The 22,856-nt window shown below is 28.4% G+C and overlaps 1 protein-coding gene across 2 annotated transcripts in view; it reads right to left on the bottom strand.

Annotated features, from left to right (window-relative positions):
* LOC129913896 (dorsal-related immunity factor Dif-like) overlaps positions 1 to 22,856 on the bottom strand; it is a 102,341-nt gene that overhangs the window by 45,852 nt on the left and 33,633 nt on the right. The window contains exon 2 of one of the 2 annotated variants that reach the window (XM_055992867.1): positions 20,602 to 20,857. The exons of the other annotated variant lie outside the window; for it this stretch is intronic. Coding sequence (XP_055848842.1) covers positions 20,602 to 20,620 — 19 coding nt within the window. The 5' untranslated portion in view covers positions 20,621 to 20,857. The remainder of the gene's footprint in view (positions 1 to 20,601; positions 20,858 to 22,856) is intronic. 2 annotated transcript variants of the gene reach the window in all.

The following is a 22,856-nucleotide window of genomic DNA, read 5'->3' as shown; positions in this document are numbered from 1 at the left end:
ACAAGGCAGGGTCAATATAGCAAAAAAATAAATGAGAAACAAATGGAACAAATTGATCGAATTAGAATATTATGTAGATAAAGTGACAGGAACTATCAGAGACATCTTTATGCACTTTGGACTGACAATGGTTGTGATTTTCACAGTGAGATAAAGTAAAGTAAAGCAGGCATTGGAAAAACTGCGACACATTGAATGCAAAAAGATTATCTTGATAAGGAAGACTTTCGATTTTTATTTATTATCAAAAATAAACGTTAGTTCAAAAGTTTCATTCGGAGAGCATAAATGTTTTTTTTTTTACGTTTTTTGACGTCAAAATTTCATTTCCTTACGGATGTTGACAGACATTTCGGCTTCATTCTTACCCTATTTTATTACATTTAAATTCTTATTAAAGCTTATCTATCAAAAGTCACTGAACGTAAATCCTCTACATGCGTTCACTTTTTTTTTATTATTATCATTTGCATTTCGTTATCTTTGGTTTTTTTTCCAATTTTAATTCAAGGAATTTCAATATTACCTAGGTACTTTCTTGATTATTCAATTTCATTCTTAGAATTAATTTAAACCAATACTTATTGAACAGAAAAGATCTTTGAACCACAAAGAATATTCTTATCGTATTTGACTCAATGCACTTCAATTTATTTGAGGTTTGTGTTATTTTTTTTTTTCGAAGAATGATTGAAATTCTTAGATTTTTTTTAATTATGTTTGTTTTTCTGATATAGGTACCTGCTTTATTTAATAGGTTGAACATCTACACACTTCTGACTCATGTTTTAAATGGGTAGTTTTGGTTTTTCAATATTATATAAACTCCTTAGTAAGTTTTTTAACTTGTACACTTCAGGCGTAAACTCATTGATTTAACTTAAAAAGTTGCATTGTTAAAAAAGAAAATAAAACTGTTTTGCATCTTCTACTTTAAGGCAAAAAAAAACATTTTAAAACCGACCAAAATCACTTTGATTAAAAAATTTTTCCGAATGATTTTTTTAAAGACGATAAAAGCATCGTTTATTTTAAACTGGTTTAAACTGTGAAAAAAGAAAACATTAAAAAAAAGACTGCGGAATCGATTGGGAATCGAATTTTGTAAAAAAAAAAACGATTTGAAAATTTGAACTGCAATTGCATTGTTGAGTAAAATTAGTTTTTCTTGTGGTTTCTTGTGTCACGTTTGTTGGCGATTTTAAAAAACGGTATTTACTGAGTGTATTTTTAAATCTTAAAAGTGATTTTGGTAAAAAAATTTTATATGGATATCGATAGGCGAGATTAATATAATATTTTAAGAAAAGAATTTATTTTTTTTCATACCGATGACTTTAATTAGGTACCAATATAGTTAAAAAAATGTGAATACAAAACTTTAATACCTAATACAAAAAAGGGTTTTCCATGATGAAAGTATCTTCGAGTTTTTTTTTTAATTCTTAGAAACTATGATATTTTTTTATTAATTAATGAGGTTTTTAGTATTTCACTAAAACTTACCAGGCCATTGAATAATAATAACAAAATATCCTTAACATTGCAAAATTGTATACAAAATCAATTAAAAAACAAAAAATGTCTGTTTTTCTCAATTTAATCTTTAAAATTCAATCAATAAAAACTATTTAGGGCCAATTTTTCAATAGTCAGATAAACCTCAGTTAGAGCTTATTCCTAGGAATAAAAGTTTTTTTTATATTGACATTTATTCTTCTGATAGTCTAACTGACGATTGAAAAATCAGGGCTTAATGAAACAACTTGGTTCAGAAAACAAAGTAATAATAAATAAATTATCAGCTTTAAAAATAATTATACATTATAGCACATTGTTGTACGTTTTTTAATTTTAAAAGTAAGTTGGTAAGCACTTAAGAGGGTTTTAATGTACTAAGAAAATCAACATTTTAACTTTTAAGTCATTTTTAGTGCCTATTTGATGTGAAAAATGTGCCCTAATATTATAATGATTTTAGTTGAAGTCTGACTACAATTTTAACATTCTTCAAATTTTAACAATGTTTCAAATTTAATTTAGAGATGTTTGGTGAAAGGTTGTTTTTGAAGTGAAAACTTCTTTAGTATCGTAGTAGAAAAATCAATTGATCATAACTTTTTTGTTCTAATAGATAGATGAATGAAATTTATACAGTAGATAGGTAATTGAATAAATTATGTTTGTGCAAAATTTCAATTAATTTCATATTCAAAATTCTGAGATAACGGTGAAAAAATGTTCTTTTTCTAAACATGTTATATCTTTTGATCTAGAGCACATAACAAATACTTTAATACTCATGCTAATAATATTACCTTTCATTTAATATATCACACATAACGGTACCTACCTGCTCTACAAGTTATAAAATCTTTAATTGAAAAACTTGAAAAATACCTCAAAACACCTGTGAAGATTTGTTGCCGATGACCAGCTACCAGTTTAGGAAGTACCGTAATCTCAGTTTGAAATTTCGACATGGTTGGTTTTAAAAAATTCTTACTTTTTTTGTAGGCATGGTAGAAATATGATTGAAGTGTCATATAAAAGGTGAAATAATGATGATATAAAATTTATTATAGGTTGTCTTTTAAAAAATGGATTTAATGGCGTTAGAAGAGAAAAGAGACTGATTGTTTTGCTTTTTTTATGAAAACTAATTGGGTTAAAAAAATTCTAGCTCTTTTTGTAGATGTTGTATAGACATGGTCGATATAAATATTTTGAGCTGAAACAATAAGCTTTCAGATGGTATAAAATTGATTGTAGGTTGTCATATAAAAAAAGTGATGGAATAAAAAAAGTTATAATTTTTCGATTTTTTTTAAATGATTTTTGAGGTTTCACTTCAACCACGTGTGAATTGCACACATGATTTTTTTTGTTTGTTTTAGAATCAAAAGTGGGCATATTACAATTTTTTCTCTTAGTGGAGCTCATCGAAATTAGCGCCCCCTATAAATCTTCACATTTGGAATTTCACAAGTTCTCCTTCTTATACTTTATTCTCTTAAGTGATTTAATGGAATCAGAACAGCTCGAGATATCACTAGGATATACAAAAGTAGGGGACGGGACTCGTGGAGACCCTATTTATTTAACCCTATTTATTTAATTTTAACCTAAGCTGTCCAATATATTAAATTTATTCCCTCTTCTCTCCTGGCATACCTACCTCTTAATATTTCATCTGTTACCAAAGAAGACCTTAAGATGACTTCACAATATTCCTCTTATATTTTTTTTCAAACTCATTTCAAAAATATATAACTGATTAGCATTTCCTTTGATCATTCATGCAAAAATATAATCAATGCATAGAAAATTTACTCTCCGAAACCCTTAATGACTTATTTAAATCCAAATTTTCTGATGGAATTTTAAACCAGTATATCTTCACTCAGACATTTTTAAATCAATATTTTTAGAATCATTTGATATTCTATTAAATAAACCCGCACATAAGAGATAAAAGTACGAAAATAAGTGAAATAAGAGTCAATTTTACTGTTGAATTCAAACATGCCTTCGAAGATTGCTCAAGAGGTATAAAAATAATGCTAAAATCCAACACACCCCAATCGCCCTCTACAACTTTGATAATAATCATCACAAAAGGAAACGAAAAAAATCCACACTCAACAAGTTCAATAAATAAATTATTTTCAAACACATTTTCTTCGTCATCGTCGTGAGTCGTTGTGTTCTTCACATATTTATCAGCTGTTTCCCTCATTCATCATTCTTCTTATTAGTGGTTCTTTTTTTCGTCTTCTATTTTCATTTGAAGATGATCCTGAAATATCCTTATCCAGATGTTCTATGAGGACAAAAAATCTTCTACATCCCCTATTAATAAATCTTCTCAAATTATATATTTTTATAGGCTTTTGTGTGAGCCTTAATTTTGATCCTTGTTGATAAACTACTAAAGCTGCTTCACTTGACCCTCATTTTCTTGCCGAAAAAATGCCTTGAGAAAACATTGACACGTTGTTAACACAATGGCCAATCGTGTGGAAAATTGGTGTCCTTTTTTGTTCATTTAGACTTTAACTACAACATCATCATCATCATAATCATCACTGTAAACACATTTTCTTCTTCTTTTTTTTTCTTCTCCTTATAACTAAGTAAAGAACCTAATTGCTGGTTAAAGCTTTTATACTGTTCTTATAGTGTTTGGTCAAATATTTTGCCGCCCCTATTATATATCATGAAAATAAATCAATACTGAAGTGCATGAATACAAAAAAAAAAAAGTAAAAAGGAACCAAAAAGCCATTAAAAGCGTTGCCAAATTTAATTAACTTCGTTTGCGTGCTCAGATAAAATTTGTCTTTCAATTGGGCGCCATTTTTTTTTTGCTTTAATTTTCTTCTCTTTCATTTTATGGTAGCGCTTTATTTTTTTTTGTTTAATGTCCGGTTGTTTAAGGATAAAATATTTGAAAAATTAATTTCCGATGAATATAATTTAAATTTTGAAATATTTTTGTGAGCTTGTTTTTAGTTTGTACACATTTGTGACATACGTCAAATCGATAATAATAAATTGCTTTTTCAATAAGAAAAAATAAAACAAATGTATTCTTCCCAAATTTAAGGCAACGGCGTATACAAGGGGGGGGGGGTCACGGGGTCATGACCCCCCCCCAAGAACTCAGAACTTAAAAAAGAGTTTGTTATGTGATACTGAAATCTCTTGAGTAATATTATTTTCAAAATGTTGAAGTTTTAGAACATGAACGAAAATTAAAAGTAAAAAAAATTTTTGGTATTCAAACAAACTTTTTTACCATATTATTTTGGGGATGTGGTCATATTTTTAGCGAACGCTATGCTGGATTAGGATTATTTTGATTCGTTCGATAATATTAGTTGAGCTGTGCTGTAGAGTTTTGTATGGAAACAAAATCCGGATAAGTATTATTTATATTCAAAGCTTTTTAAAAGAAATTGAATCTGGTAGGTACACAAAAATAATATCTTAAGGGCAAGACACTGCTTACCAGCAAATAAAAGAAGCAGCCATATCTTCTATTTTTTTATATGATGAAGTGAATAAAATATGTTTTAAATAGGGAAGCTTTCTGTGGCCATCGGCAAAATTTTAAAGAAGGATATCATTTCTCAAATCTTTTTAGTTTTTTGCAATGTTCCAGTTCAATACATTCGTCTGATAAAATTTGGTGAATTCTGTTTGCTTACAGAATATAACAGTATTTTGTACATACTAAATTTGCTAGATCTGTTGCATTTTTTGAAACAACTATGGATTTGTTAATCATCAATGGCCAGCCAATTATAGAAGCAATGTAAGCAACCTTATCTAAGGCAATTTAAATATTATTATTAAATATCACTTTGGGCTAATTTTTTGAATAGTTAGATAAACCTAAGTTAGATAAGTTAGAGCTTATTCCTAGGAATAAAAGTTTTTTTTTATAGTGACATTTATTCTTCTGATAATCTGACGATTGAAAAAGCAGGGCTTAATCTAATAAATACAACTGAATGTTTTTTATATTGTAAACCGCTGACTAATACCTGAAAACGGACGAATTCCAAAATATAGCCAAAATTATTTTTTTTGTCTTTACTATTTTAATAGAGGTATTTTAAATTCCCATACAATTTTAAAACAAAATTAAAAAAAAAAATATATTTTCAAATGCAATTTTTTTTACAAAACTTTGCGATGCGTTTGCCTGAGGTTAGGAAGACTTTTAATTCAAAAGTTAAAAACTGTTATTAAGTAAAAACGATTTTTATTTTAACTTTCTGGGCTAGCGGAAAACAATGAACAGTTGTTTTAAGGCAAATTATTCAATCGAAGTACTCGTACAGTACATTTTATTTTTAGGAGAGGATATCCTCAATTGGTCAAAGTTAAAGCCTAGTACGCTGCTGATAAGAAACGAAAAATCCCATACAAAAATGAAACAACGAAATGGTAACCCGAAAATTTCGTTCAACTTTTCGTTCTGTAGTACGTTGTTCGGCACAACGAAATTGAAAGTCTAAACTTCTTTTTCGCACACAAACAATTGCCGGGGACATTCATTGTGTGTGGAAAAATGACATTTTGAGTTTTTTTGTTTGTTTTTGTTGTTCATTTTGTCATTGCATGTCTTTCTGCGATGCGTGTTTGCTTTTTTTACTTGCGATATAGGTACTATAGGGCAAGTTTAGGATTCGTAAAAAAAATTGAACTCGAGATAACAATTTTACATGACATTACGATGATGGAGAATGCCAAAAAAGTCGGTCCGGCAATTCTGTCTGTCTGTCTGTCTGTCTCTATCTGGAGCTGCAGCCTAAACGAGTGAAGTGATTTTCTTCAAACTTGGTGGTTAGCAGTTTTTGGTGATTCCCTAGAGGGGAAATTGAAATTTTTTTGTTATGACCAAAACTAACGGTACCTGCCATATAACGGAAATAGAAAAGTTAATTTTTTTCAAAAACGGCTCTAACGATTTTGGTTAAAATTTTTGTGTGTAGTACTACACATAATAGCCAACTTTTTAAATAAAAAAAATATTTTTTGTACCGTTATTAACGGTACCTGTCATAGAACGGTTTTTTCGTTTCTGAATATCTCGTACAACATTAACCTGATTTAAATGAAAATTTTTATACAAAAGTGTGTAAGTAAAGATAATATTAAAATTTTAGAAAATTTTCAAAAAACGCATTTTTGGTTTTTTTTTTGAAAAATCAATTTTTTGAAAACGAATCAATGAAAAATTTTGAAATTTAGTTTTTATGTGTAAATTAATTATTTCTTCAAAATGGCATAACAATTTTTTTTTTGAAAAATGTTAAAAAATTTTTATATATAAAAAATTATTTTTTTAAAAAACGGCTCCTACAATTTTCGAAAATTTTTTTCTAAAAATACCTTTTTATACAAGAAATAAAATGGCATATTTTTTATTTTTTTTAAGATAATTTAAAACGGAGTTTAATTAATTATAAAAACAGATTTAATTTTTTTATACTACTTATGAAATTTCTTCAAAATATCAAATTTTAAATTTCTTGAATGAAAAGCTTTAACATTATAGTTACTTTAAGCATAAGAGCAAGTACGTGCGACCCCAGTCGTGCAATTTATTTCATTTATGTTTTGCAATTTTTGAGTATTTTTCGGTCCAGTTTTCGCAAGCATTTCGTTGTCCTCGTGGAGACCGACGAAACAGCGTTCTAGGCTTTAAGGCTTAACGCTAAACTTAAACGAATCTCATAACGTTTTTGTTTGGTTACTTTTAGAACTACATTCGGAACTTTTCGGTTCGAAATGCAAGACGCACAAATTTTAATGTTTAATAATTCAAAAAGCCCATTTTCAGGTTTATGCCTGCTATCAAAACTTTTGAAGAAAAAAAAAAAAAAAAAATTGGCATGACCCCCCCCAAGAAGCAAACCTGTATACGCCCCTGATTTAAGGCAGTGCTTAAGTGAAAGAACTATACAAAAAAAGTATCAATTATGGACAGGGAAAGAAAAATACTAATTCTAAACAGGGATTAAAAAAAAAATCCCAAGTACTGTATTAAATCAAAAAACTTGACCAAATTCCGAAAGCTCTGAGGTTGATCTTTCAGTATCTTCATCTTTGAACCATTACTTTAGGGACACCCTGTATAAATTGTCTTGCAGTTTTGAGGAAATATTTGAGAGAGCTCAAGATTAAAAAACAAAAAAAAAAAAAGAAGAGCTACAAAATGTTTACCCTTCATTTGTTAAATTTCGAAAAAACCACTGTCAATTTTGTCAATCAGTAAATGGGTAACAAAGAATAACAGGTTTCATTATCAAGAACTAGATATTACACTTTTATTATTTTTTTTTTTGCAGTCACTGTGGCGTATGTGTAACTTATTTTTTATCGAACAAATCTTAAAACTTAACATTCCATTTGTAATAATTTTAATTTTAATTTTTTTAAACTTCTCAGTTTCGCCTCAAAATCATAATAAATTGGTTACCATCTATAAATTGTGAATTATGAAGTTGGTTTCATAAATGTTTTTTTTTTTATTTTATAGAACAAAAGGTCACCACAATCTCGAATCCGTAAGATTGCCTAATCTTAAGACATATTAGTCCATTTGGAACTAGATTGTTTTTTTGGAACTATGTACCTAATTTAACTGTAGGTTGTTATCAATTTTGAGTATAGACGTTGTGGAAATTCCAAAACTACGTTAATCCATATATTAGCTTTGTTTTCATTTAATATGTGATGAGCAGACTCAAAATTAAGTTTAATTTTTTGCTTTGTTTCGCCAATATTTTGCGTGTTATAAATATTGCCATTGTTATGTTATGACCTTTTGATGATGAAGCACATTAAACAGTGAGTCTTCTATATTTGTCTTTTGTCTATGAAACTTTCTGCATTTTCATTGCACGAAAACCTACTTCCAGACGATGACAAAGCATTAAAAACTTAGCATCTAGGTTTCCTCGAGATAATATTTGATTTTTAGATACAATATTAATTCCTAAATCCTGACTCTTTTCGATATAGTACAGGTAAAATAAGCATTTAAAAGAAAAAAAATTGTTACACTCATGAAACTTGGCAAAAAGTTTGCTTTTGGGACTAGAACCAAGTACAAAAAAAAGTCTATAAAAAAAAGTTGGGTGGAAGATTGTTTTTTCGCGGACAAGAGGGAGAAGGTGAAGGTCAAAAACATACTGAAAAAAATTGTTTGTCGAATATCATCATATGACACATGTTTTCAAGGTATTTTTTGATGTTGAATCCAATGACATAAAAATAAAGTCAATACGATTGCTCTAAGAAAAGTTATTGCTGATTAAAAACAAGGGTGCTTGTTTTTTTACTTCACCAGGTAAAATATAACCGAAACCCATGGGAAAAACATGCTACACTGATGAAATTCGCGATGAAGGTTTTAGATAAAGCAGGGACAAAGGATTCATAAAGTTCTTAAAATTATTTTTGGTGAAAGGGTGTTTTTTTGATGGGTTAAGTTGTGTGTGAGGAAGGTATCATAACAGCTGGCTTAAATTTTATTAATTTTTAAAACTTGGTGTAAATGTTTTGGTTGGTATAAGAATTAAGAATCTAAAAAGTGTACAAAATTATTTTGAGTGAAAGGGTGTTTTTTTCTTAGAGGATATAATATATGGAGTGCTTGTTCCTATACCTAATACATTGTAACGCCATATACATGGATAGGGGTCGTTGCCTTCGTTTTTTAGTGCGAGTCCGGTTCCGCAGCTGTAAATAAACACGCTTGTTGATGACAGCCATCTAATAAAAATAAAATGGTGGCATGCACTCATCGAAAAACTTAAAGAAACTAGAGCCCTCTATAAAAGCATCACGGAACTAACAGCACAAGCACTCCATATATTATATCCTCTAAGAAAAAAACACCCTTTCACTCAAGATAATTTTTTAAGAAATGATCAAATTCGGAATTAGTACCACAAAAACTAGGAAAAAATTGTTACACCAATGAAATTTGGTAAAAATGTTTCATTTATAACAGAAACCAAGAACCCAAACAGTCTATACAAATATTTTAGGTTAAAGGGTGTTTTTTTTTGGGAAATAAGGAAAAATCCATAATAAGTCCGATAAAATCAATGGTATAAATGGTACCCTAACGAAATTCATTAAATATGTGCTCTTTCCAATAGGAATTACGAATAATGTAAATCTAAAAATTTTTTTTATGTGAAAGGGTGTTTTTTTTTAGAAGTAAAGACAATATGGGTATATTTGAAAAAGTGTGTAATACTAAAGTAATATTATTGGCACCCATTTGAAATTTAGCGATTATGTTACTTTTAAGATAATAAACAAGAATCTAAAGTGTCTATAAAAATATCATGGTTAAAAGGGTGTTTTTTTTGAGTGAAAACAAAAATGATGGGTCACCCTAATGAAATTTGGTAAAAACATTGATTTTGGGATAGAAAGCAAGAATAAAGAAATTTTACTTATAAAAAAATTTTTGGTGAAAGGGTGTTTTTTTTTCGAAAAGACAGTAAAATCTGCATTTGGTCCCAAAAAGCCAATGATTCGCGTAAAACGTGTAAGAACTTATCTATAAATGTTTAATTTGTCATCAAAACCATAAATAAAATGTTTTTATTGTTTGCATTTTCTTTGCTCGCTACTGTATTTAATACATTTTAAGTAATCAGAAAGGTATTATGAATCATTATTATTCCATCTCAGTTTCAATCTCATTTGCCAACAAAATTTCATTGTAATTTTAAATAAACAAACATATTAGATAGTACCTATGTATTATAGATTTAGCTACCATATATGTATGTACCTCAGCCATATACATTATGTCTGGATTTGATTCTTAGCAACAAATCGATTTTTAAACTGACAAAAAAAAAAATGTTGTCTTGGTTTAAAAGAAACATTTTTTCGCTTGAAATTATTATTTTAAATAAGTAAAATTACAATCTCACTGCTAAAAAAAAAGCATCTTACTCATTTGAAAGTACAAAAATGACGGTAACTAAGGACCATAAAAAAAGAATGCTGAAAATCATCGCCAAATTTATTTAATTCATATTTCATATGATTGCACGAGAAATTATGAACTCGGAAATTTCACGAAAAAACAGCCAGGAATTCACCTGGACGACACTACCATTCTGACCAAAATGAGATCAGGCTTAATTTAAAAAAAGCAGTTGGAGCTGATGAGCCAAAGACAGAACTTTTCAAATATTTAGATGAGAATCTGAAGTATTCACCAGTCATCTTTAAAATATGATCGAAAAAAGAATGTTTAATAAGTGGAACTTCTGTACTATCTATCTAATTCATAAAAATTTGGTCCGATTTCTCTACGTCAACTATATCAAATGATTTATTAAATTTATTAAAAACACTAATTACACTCAAAAAATTTATTAGTAAAACGGCTACGAATGGCATTCGTAGAAAAAATATTCGTGTATTGTACGCATATTCGTAAAATATACGATGTATTCGTGCGGTAATATTTTTACGAATGCATTAGTAAAGTTTTACTAATAAGTGTGGTATAATGCACGAATTTATTCGTTCAATGCACTAATTTTATTCGTAAACAAAAATTAAACAAATTTCATGAGTACATTGTACGAATTATTGTGTACATATTACTAATAACATTCGTGAATTCCTCGTACGAATGACTTCGTAGTTTTTACTAATAAATTCGTAGTATTTACTAATAAATTCGTAATATTCGTAGCCAAAATTCATTCGTAAGGTACCTGTACGCATTATTAGTAGAATGTACGAATAATTCGTTGAGTTGCAACAATTTTGAACCGAAATACCCGTTATTTCCGTTATTTGTTAAACGTTTTCCATTCCTAAATAGCATCAAAAAATTAGTTGCAATACGCGTGTCGTCGCATGTATAACATTTATATTTCGTGGAAAATATACATAAAATTAATATAATTTAAAAATATAAAGTTTATAAAAATAGTTTAGTTTCAGTGCGCCAAAAGATAGTGCTTGTTTCTTTATAGCTATGTACATTTAATATAAAGTTTACCGTGGATATATAAAGTGATTACTAAACCGAACGAACAACTACAATTATAACAAAAACCAGGTGAGTAAATTTATGTTTAAGAATTATTCATTGTTGTGAAACATTAATGTTACATTAATATATATATATATATATCTATGTTATTTCATAAATATTGATTTATTAAGTGCCTTTTTACTTTCATTTTGGAATATTCTTTCAAGGTTAGCATCGGAAATTCGTCAACAATCAGCTTAACAAATTGAAAAATGGCGGACGATATCAAAACCTGTCACTGGTTACTGGAGCTTTTCTAAAAATATTTGTAGTAAGTAGACATTTTTTCGAAGGATTTTCAATGTTAAATGTTTGTATATTTTCAGTGGCCTTCCAAGACAAACAATATGAACACCGTGGAATACATTACATATAGTATAATATTTAAGATAAAAAAACATTCATTTTATTTATAAATGTAAAATATTAATGAAATATATTTTTGTAGTTTTGCAGTACAGTTATATGCTTGAATAATTATTTCAACAATTCATATTTCAGGAAATTTCAGGTAAAAAATTCAATGGCGGAAAGTTCTACAATAAATAAAATTCGTACAATATACGAATAGCACTGTATAATGTACGAATTATTAGTAAAGCCATTCGTAAATATTACAATTCTATTCGTACAATATACGAATAGTGCTGTACAATGTACGAATGAATTAGTAAATACTACAATATTATTCGTACAATGTACGAATGGGAACGTAAATCTACTGATAGTATTCGTACAATATACGCATGATTTTCTACGAATACTAATAAAATATTGTTAAAGTACTAATATACGTCTATTTTACGAATAATATTCGTGGCTGAAAACCACGAATAAAATTCGTAGAATGTACGCAGTTATTAGTACTATTTACACATGAAATTTTTTGAGTGTAGGTATATGCTATCATGAACTGGACCCTTATTTCATCATAGACTTGCATAGCTCTTGTCTATCGCTGTTTGTATAAGCTAAATGAGAAAAGAATTTAGGAACACCGCCCTGTCCCGAACAAGCAACAAGAAACTTAAAAAAACACTCATCTTCCCAGCTCTGTTCTCTCGGGGAAGCATTAAAGATTTCTTGGTGTATTTAAAAGGGAGAAACTAGGTAAAAGTGAAAAGTCAGTCAGAACCAGAGAATACAAAACTGGGTTTTATGGTTTTCCTCATAGTTTATATAGCTAGAACTGAACGAAATTGAAATGGGACCACTGCACTGGGACACTGCAGACACCAGCTTTCCGATACAAAAAGAATTATCAAAATTAGTTCACTCAGGCCAAAGTTGTGAGGTAACAAACATAAAAAAAAAGAAAATTATACAAACGAATTGAATACCTCCTCCTTTTTGGAAGTCGGTTAAAAATAAGGCTGAAATGGAAAAAATTTAATGGTGAATTATTTTCATAGAACGGTAGACGAGGTCAATGGGAGCTTAAAACCAGTTTTAAGGGAAAATGAAGCTTGAACCAAAGAACCATCTTGAATTTAAGGAAAAACAAGTTTTAGTGAATTACTCGGTCATTTTCGATTTTTGACAAAAAATTTTCTCTATGATCCATATTTTTCAAGTTAATCTGAAAATAGTATTCCCTTATAGATTTTAAGATCAACGGAATATGGAAGTTTTTCTGTATGTTTTTTGGAAATTTTTTTAACAAAGGGTACTATCTTATAAAATTCTAAAGAAAATAAGTAAATATTATAACTGATGTTTTAAAAAAGAACAGGTGCAGTTTTTGAGTTTTTCGAATCGATTCATTATTGCTTGAGACCAATTGTTTATAACTTTCTCTTTGTTTATGTTTTCTAATAATTAAACAAAGCAAAAAACTAACATCGCAGCTAGATTTATCAACCTCAAAAAAATGTAAAAACACTTCCATATTGCGTTGATTTTAAAATCTATACTCAAAGAGGGTATAACTTTTAAGGTCAGTAAGGAAATTGTATTTTAATATTAACTAAAAAAAAGATGGTTTATTTAGAAAAATGTATTAAAACAAAAGTTCTAGTTGTAGTTGCTCAGCTGGAGATGTTGGTGGAACAAGAAATGTAGATTCCTCTGTTCAAGAAAACGAATTTAGCAGCTATTCAAACCAGTCAACTTGTAACAATTTCTTTTCCGTGTGAACTATAATTTTATAAAAAAAAGAAAAACTTGTACAAATATTTCTTATTTTAGTTAACTAATGATACTTTTATAAATAAAATGCACGACTGGGGTCGCACGTACTTGCTCTTACGCTTAAAGTTACTCTAATATTAATGCTTTTATTCAAGAAAATTAAGAAAATTTAAAATTAAATACCGTTTTAAATGATCTTTCACAAAAAAACCAAGTAAGACAGTTTACTTCTTGTAAAAAAAGGAATTTTTAGAAAAAATCTTTCGAAAATCGTTAAAACGGTTTTTTTTTTTAATAATTTTTTAATAAAAATTTTCTAACATTTTTCAAAAAAAAAAGTTGGTATGCCATTTTGAAGAAATAATTTATTTACACATAAAAACGAAATTTCAAAATTTTTCATAAACCCGTTTTCAAAAAATTGATTTTTCAAAAAAAAAAAAAATTTGAAATATTTTTTAAAAATTCAAAAATGAGTTTTTTGAAAATTTTCTAAAATTTTAATATTACCTTTACTTAAACGCTTTTGTATAAAAATTTTCGTTGAAATCGGGGTGGTCTTGAACGAGATATTCATAAATCAAAAAACCCGTTCTATAAAAGGTACCGTTAATAACGGTACAAAAAAATAAAAAGTTGGCTCTTATGTGTAATACTACACTAAAAAATTTGAATCAAAATCGTCAGAGCCGTTTTTGAAAAAAATTTAGTTTTCTATTTCCATTATATGACAGGTTCCTTTAGTCCTAAAAAAAATTTCAATTTTTCCTCTAGGGAATCACCCAAAACTGTTGACTACCAAGTTTGAAAAAAATGACTTGAATAGTTTAGGCTGTAGCTCGAGGTACATACATACAGACAGACAGACAGAATTGCCGGACCCACTTTTTTGGCATTCTCCATCATCGTAATGTCATGTAAAATTGTTATCTCGAGTTCGATTTTTTTTAACGAATCCTAAACTTGTACTATATCGCAAGTAAAAAGAGTACATATGAAGAAGGAAAGTAAAAGTTCGATCAGAATACAAAGACATAGTCGTCGTCCTTAATTTATTTCAGTTAATTTTTCTTGATTAAAAACACAAATTGAATTTAAATTGATAGACTTCCTATTTTCCATCACACAAAAACTTCCTTAATGAACCACTCTTCTGTTTACAATTTTTCATCTAAACAAACAAATACGTTCAAAATAGAACAAAAATAAAAAAAAATTCAAGTCACTTCGCATGGTATTTAGTTTGCGACAGCAAAAATTGCAAAGTAAATACAAAATTTTTTCCAAGCACATGTCATTGTGATAAGCCAAGTGTGTACTGATGAAGGGTGATGTGGCCTAGCCCACACTTCTTCGTCTATAGCTAAACAGGAACACCGGGAACATCGTCGTCGTTCCGTATTGGCTCCAAACAAAATTCTCCCCAAACACCCGCCCGATATTTTCTAGGATAAGAGTATTTCGATTGATTTATTCAACATACGATTAAAATTAAAATTTTCGCCTATCAAAAGGATGGTGTTGCGTTTGTTCAGGGGTGGGGTATGAGTACAATTTTGTTGTTGTTGTAGGGTGTGACGTCCCGGTCGGTAGTCGGGTTTTGGATTTTCAGTCTATATGGGAAGAAGACAGAACTCGTCTCGTATATACTATATAGGCTTGATACGTTTCGAGGCACAACAGGATTTCCAAATGACAACAACTATAACGACACCAACCGACACGACGACACTGATGTTGCTGCTTTTATAATGTGACTCAGCGGTGTGTAAAGCTGAAGCTCACATTAAATTATTGCTATTATTAGGATTCGAGAGGCATCTGCTTGGGCTGTGATAAAGAGTTTAACTTCCAGTATAGCGAACCGAGTACGTATCTATACACACAAAATGCGTCTGAAATTATTATTCTTTTCTGAAAATCAGGCATCCATATAGACAAGCTGTTTATGTACTTAAATTAGAATAATTTGTCGTATTTTGTTAAAAAAAAAAAAAAATAATAAAGTTCCTGACTGGGACATAATGTGTGTGTAAGTATAGGCATTTTGCTCAGTGGGTGCATAGACCATATAGCATAGAACATTTTTGTTGTTGGTTGGTATAATAAATGAAAGACTTTCTTAATGATTTCTATTTTAGGATATTTTTACCAAATGAGTAATCGATTTAAAATAACAATAGGGATTTAATAGCAAAATTAGGTTCTATCAGGATTTCTTAATGGAATATTATTGATTTTTGATAATGATAGCAATTTTTTTTTTGTCTGTTAAGTTGATTGCTGGGTGGCTTAATTCATATCCGATGTAATAGTTATTTACTGTATAAAAAATTATTTTAGTATTATTTTTTGACATGTGGAGATACCTTTCTGTACTTGTTAACTTTAATTAAGGGCAAACTGGCAACACTCAGCTACAATGGCTAATTAAATTTCGGCCAAAACTAAAAACTTTTATGAGTTCAAAGGAATTTGTTCAAAATGATTTTTTTAGGGCCGCCCCTTTGGGTTTTTTTGAAAATCTGAAAAAAAATTTTGTAGTTTCTAAGTTTAATGAATAGGCTTGTTCACTATAAAGTCATATCAGTATAAACTAAAACTTGTTTCTCAGCAACCAGAAACTTTTGGTTTTCAGTTATGAATAGAATTTTTGAAAAATCCTTTTTCTTGTTTAGGCTAGGGGTACCCCTTGGAATTTTTCGAAAATCTGAAAAAAAGTTTTAATATGAAATAATGTAAAAAAAAACAACATTTGATAGTTTGCAATAACTCAGTAACCAGACCCACAAAAAACTTTCAGTTTGTGCATAGAGCTTAAAAAGACTTTTATTTTGATGTCTCACTTGCCTTGGGGCCCCGGCAGCTCAAGTTACGCTTTGAAATTTAGATACTTAAGTTCAATAAAGTTGTTATAGCTAACGGCCTTATTAATTCAAAAGCAGGCCAGCTTGAGATTATATCGAGCCCTTCCCGGCAAACGATGTTATGAATTATGGACAAAATAATAATTGTATTTTTCCAACATTAGGAAAGAATAAGTTACAACTTTTTTGTGTTATGCTAATCGAAAAATTGCTCAAGAAAACATTCACATAGAAACTGCGGACTTTAGACCTTTGTAACGAAAACCTTATTCAAATTTATAACCATCGTATATTTTGAACTAGAAGTGGGTTAGCGAAAAACATAAGTACCTACGATCTCTTAATCAATTCTTGCACAATAGCCTAAAATTTGTCATTATTTTGTCTAAAGAACGAATAGAAAAAAAATCACATGAGAAGTACATAAAAAGGTTTAATATAATCTTTTTTTATCAAAAAACAAAACCGACTTCCATAGGTCAAAACAGGGTTTTATGGTTGTTCTTATAGTTCCCATGGCTAAAACTGAACGAAATTGAAATGGGACCACATCGCAGCCACCAGTTGTGACAAAAAGAATTATCAAAATTGGTTCACTCAGTCAAAAGTTATGAGGTAACAAAAGCAAAAAAAAAAAAAAAATACAGACTAATTGAATACCTCCTCCTTTTTGGAAGTAGGTAAAAAACCACAAACAAATTAATCACATACTTGTGGATAAACTAGATTAATTACACTAGGGGTTTTTGGGAGTAAGTCTTTTGAGAATCTGGCTTCACAGGATACATTTTTGAACTAGTATCTACTAGGTTTTTAAAAAGTTCACATAACCTAAAACAACAGAGTAAGAGTCGATGCAGAACTCTTTTGAAAATAAAAAAAAAAAAACTCAATAAACATTGATGTTTTCAAAAATCTACAGATTTGATACTTTTGATTCGGAATAATTGTATTTCTGTAAACTGCAAAAAGTCTCAAAATTGTGTTTGCTTATATTTAAGCACTATTTACACAATAAATATTTCATTACGGTCAGAATCTCAGTATTTATATCAGAATAACTGACTCGAGATTTTTTTGAGTAAATTATTTCAATTTTGGATACAAAATGCGCGTCAAACGCACAGTGGCCCATTTAGACAAAAGTGCTTGCAATATTAATTTTTCGGGTGGGTCGATAATGAAAAACTTTTAGATCACTGGATTCACAAATGGTTGGAGCTCGAGTATTCGAAAAAAATTTTCAATTTGGGTTATTGGTGTGCCTTATAGAGTAAGTCAAAGTTAATAATTTTTTACTATGAAAAAAAAAAATCTGTTTTTTTATTTTTTTTCTTAGCTTTGAGTGTTAAAACTAGGAAGAGGGCTCCTAAAACGTTTTGATTTTTATTTTTTTTTCAAATGCTGTGTAATTATATAAACCAAAAATTAAAAAAAAAAATTATAAAAATTATTTTTTAATAATTGTTTAATTTAATGTTTTTTGAAACACTGTTTTTTGCACACTTTTTCGACTTCAAATTGCATAGAAAAAAAAGATTCCTACGTAATCAAACCAAGCTCAGCTGATTCAAAATCCTTATATATTTCTTAATAAAAATCCAAAAGCTCAGCTGAGTCATTTTGCATCCAACTGAGCTAGAGCGATTTGATTTGAAAAGGTCAGTCATTTTTTCGACATTTTTTTTCATGTGTGAAAATAAAATCTTGGAAATTTAGAGTTCTTTGTTTTGTAAGTGGTGGATTTCAAAAACATGATTTTTTATGAATATATTGGGACCAGGGAGATGGAAAAGAGAAGAAAACAAGCGATCCAAACGCGTTTTCGAGAAGAGCTTGGACTTGATGTGGATAAACCAAAGAAAGGCTATGGAAATACTAATAATGGAAACACTTCAAGGAGAACAATCAGATGCAACCGCTCGAATAACTGGAGTCAATGGAGAAGTTATTATAACGCTGAAAATAATACCTACTATATGTTTTCAATTGCAGGGAAGTAGTGAATGCAGTTAAATTTGGAGAGTATACTAAGAAAACAGCAGAGCTTCTAAAAAAAAATATCCTGAAAAACTACTCACGCCTACTCTTCACAAAATAATGGTCCATAGTCAAAATATCATCGAATATCAATCACTTCCACTTGGAGAACTGTCAGAAGAAGCCCCGGACTTAGATGATAGTTTTAAAGAAATCTAGTGTTTTTTATGTCTTAATTTGTTACTTTTATCGTTTTCCACTGTTTGACTTGTAATATATCACTGAAATACATTATAAATGTACTCTTCTATAAAAAAAAAATAAAAAAATTGCATAAAAATAAAAAACAAAAAAAATACTTTTCTCCCCACTGTTTCACTCGAATTGGTTCCTTTCCTTTTTCCCCACTGTGTCACCTAACTCAGATTACTTCAGAAATTGATTTTTGACGATTGTAATCAAAATACCATTATGATTACAACCTTATCTAAAACTTCTTATTTTAACACCAAATTCTGAAACACCCTGTAAAGTTTTTTTTTTGAAACTCACAATTTTCATAGCCTTGGAAATTTCCTTCAAGATAAAAAAAAATTGTGGCGATGTCTTTATTTGTTTAGAAGATATTAATTTTGCAAGAAAAAAAGTCAAAACGGGCCACTGTGAAACGTTAATACTGTTTACTCTAGTGTTTTTAAAATAATGCTTGCTTTGAAAAACTTTTAGAATGTTATTTTTTTCCATTTTTTTATTAAAAAAATCATAATTTTTTTCTTTAATTTTAGATTAAGGTATATCATACAATGAATATCATATAATTTTAAAAGAAATCTTTAAACAGAAGACTCAAAATTTTTCAATTTTCACTCAACTCTCAGGAGTCTCATGACTATACTCTCAACAATTTTAGTCAAAGTTTTTTTTAGTATGTTTTGAATATAAATTTAATCACCTTAACTGGAAAAGAAAAAAAATGTCAAAGAATTCATTCAAATGTCACCATAGAAACTACTGCATAAATGAGACCTTTAAGTCATACATAATTCTCTACAAACTTTCAACAATATTTATGCACTTGATTATAGTTTTTTTTTTTGGGGTTGTTGTTATAGAGATGTGTTATGAATCCCTTAAAACTTTTTGATTAGCTTTAAACTTTTATAAGGACATTATTATCTACGTACCTAAGAGGGTTTGAATGTTGAAGAGTATGACATTTAGTTCGTGTATGCTAAGAATTTTATTAAATTCTGGATCTATTTTTGTTATGTAACAGTTTGAGTAGTGGAATAATGCCACTAACTACTATTCTTAAATTACCTAAGAAATTTAAAGAAGTTATTGTATTTTAAAGTAATAGGGAAGATTTATTTTTTTTTATTCAAGCTTTTCATTTATCAGAAAATTTAATATAATCGTGTTTTTTTCAAATTTTGTGATAAATAAATTAAGTAACTTCCAGGATACATACCTATAAGAAAAATGATTTTTGTTGGTATAATGTAAAAATAATAACAAAATGTATTTAATAAGTTATTATTCTATTCTAAAAAAAAAAATTAATATCAATGATTAATAGAAAAACTGAGAGGTTATTGTCACTTTTTTTCAATAAATAAAATTGTGAAAGAAACTCTTATCAATTTTGTAATAATAAATCATATTTTTCCACTTAGACATTATTTTCCTTGTTACTCTATGTATTTCATACTTTGTTATAAAATAATTGCAATTTTATTATACTGAAATTATAAATTATGCAATATATGCATGCAATAAAGTTTGTGATTTAATATTTCTGATTAACATGCAGTCAATTTCATTGTTTAAGATTTTCTAGTTAACTTATAATTAATTAATTCGAAACACATTTGTATAAATATAAGAAAAAGTGCAATAACTAAACATACTATAAACCTATTAATATATAATATCTATGTATGTATAAATATAAATCTCGTGACAAATAGGAAATTGCATGCGAAATTCATCAAACAAATGTTTATATTTATTCAAAAATACCTTTATCGTTGGGCTCCATTTTTTTTTTTATTTAATTTAAATTGTTGCTGACTTGAAAAGTTTGTATTGCTTTTTTTTATTTAAAAAAATAAAATAATCCAAACTGGTAGTAGAAGATGCAAGAAACTGCTGGCATTCACTTTGAAATTAATTTAAATTTTATATTCTTTTTTTTTTTTTGTTAAACTTAAAACTTAATTTAATTGCTGAGTATTTTTATTGAACACTTTTATATCTGTATTAACACTTAATTTAGCTGTAAGAAAATAGAGATAAGAAAAAGATTTTTAAGAATTTATTACTTTTTTGAAATTTATTCAAAATTAAAAAAAAAAATCACACGATTAAATGATTGCAACACTGAAGCAACAAAGCAATATTTTAATTTAAAACTGAAAGAAAAAAACACTTATAAAAAGGGTAGGCCTTGAAACGTTTGATAACAGATTTTTGTTTTTTTAATATAAAAAAAAATTAAAGTAAAATTAGTAAAATAAATAAGTTTAATATTTTTAAAAATAAAATTTCAAAAGTTTAATATCTACATTATTTTTCTTTTTAAGGCTAAGTTTTATTTCAGTTTATTTATTTCTTTATATTTTCGTCAATTTCTATTAGAAGAACTGCCATTTGATTGACAGTAAAAGTCTTTCACAAATTTCCGGAATTCTACTGAAAAAACACTATTAAAAGCCATATTTGTTGGAAATGATCATGTCTGTAATAAATATGAATCGCCTCTTGACAATTATGTTTCAACTGTAAAATAATATATTTCTTTATGTATAAAATGTCAACAAATTCCAACTACTTTTCCTTATATTTTTTCTTAAGCAGAAACCTGATGCAAAAAGAAGTAATAAAAAAAAAAATCAGAAAATAAGTTGCTATATACCAAAATGGCCTTCAATTAACTTTCGAACTCAATTAACGCCTTGCCCAAGGGGGATCACCATCAAACACAGTTGCAATTCACACAACACAACTTATTATTATCTTTGTATATTTTTTTTTTATTACAATTTGCCATAAATGGTTGTAAGACCTATCTCAATAAACACTTCCTTAAAATTTTGTTTATGACTTTTATGCATGTTGATGTTGAATCAAGACAAATAGAAATGTAAACCCCCTTTCAAAGAAATTAAATTAAATTAAAAATTTAAATACATAGTATTTTAATATATGAAAAAAAAAAACACCCACAAAGTTTACTGTTTTCATGAACAAGAAAAAAATGGATAAAAAAGAACTTTTTGGTGTCTGTTTTAATTTTCTCAGAATATTACTCATAATTTAATTATTGATTGACAAATTTCTTAAACTGCATTGTCTTATTTTTTACAAGTGTTCTAGATAATATTGAAACTTTTACTCTAAGAAAAAAATTGAATAGTTGAAGAAGTGGCATTATCAAATGGCAACAAATTTCCATTATCACTGCTCTTTTGAACTCAAAAGAGAGGAAGTATGTATAATTAACTATGGGCCTTATCAAAGACCAATTTAAATTCGAGACTCGATAGAGATTTTCCTTATCTTCATTTCCTTCGAATAAGATGAGTGGAAGAGAATAAGATTAGGTAAAAATAAACCAGAGAATGACATCAACCTAGTTAAAAGAATCAAATTTCAGCGACTAATATTCTTATCATGTTGAACATTTAAAGACCATAATATGATGATGATCTAAGTCAATACTCAGCTAAATGGAGATTAAAAGTCAGAATAAAGCCTCTGATACGCAGTTCGAGATAAATTTTAGCCTCCATACAAATTATCGAAAAATTTTATCCGATCTAAAATGAATCCCATACAAATTTATCGATAACTTGTATTGGAATTTTATCTTGGCTAAAATTTAGCTCGATCTGCGTACCAGGCTTAATGGATTAGTAAAATGTTCAGCTCAAAAATGGATTATTGTTAAAACAAAAGCAAACAAATTTGACATGGTCAAATTGCGAATTTCTTTGAAAAAAAAACTCAGGTACCAGTGCAATGATTTGCGAAATCAAAATCCTTTTGATGTTCTTCTCATCACATAATTTTTCTTGTTCGCTTTAATGATAGCATAGTGATCAGTTTAGGGTATAGATATATTGAATTTTTTTTCTTCAATTCTTTAGCACACCTGCGTGAAAGGCACACGGGTGCGAATTTGGTTTGTACTTTTTCATGTCGCTATAACTTTTTTCGGTTTCAATATTTTATAGGGAATATACATATGAAATTGACGGAAATTGTATTCACAA

The sequence above is a fragment of the Episyrphus balteatus genome, chromosome 1 (genome assembly GCF_945859705.1).
Source record: "Episyrphus balteatus chromosome 1, idEpiBalt1.1, whole genome shotgun sequence".
NCBI lineage: Eukaryota > Metazoa > Arthropoda > Insecta > Diptera > Syrphidae > Episyrphus > Episyrphus balteatus.
This window is presented reverse-complemented; position numbering and strand designations above follow the sequence as displayed.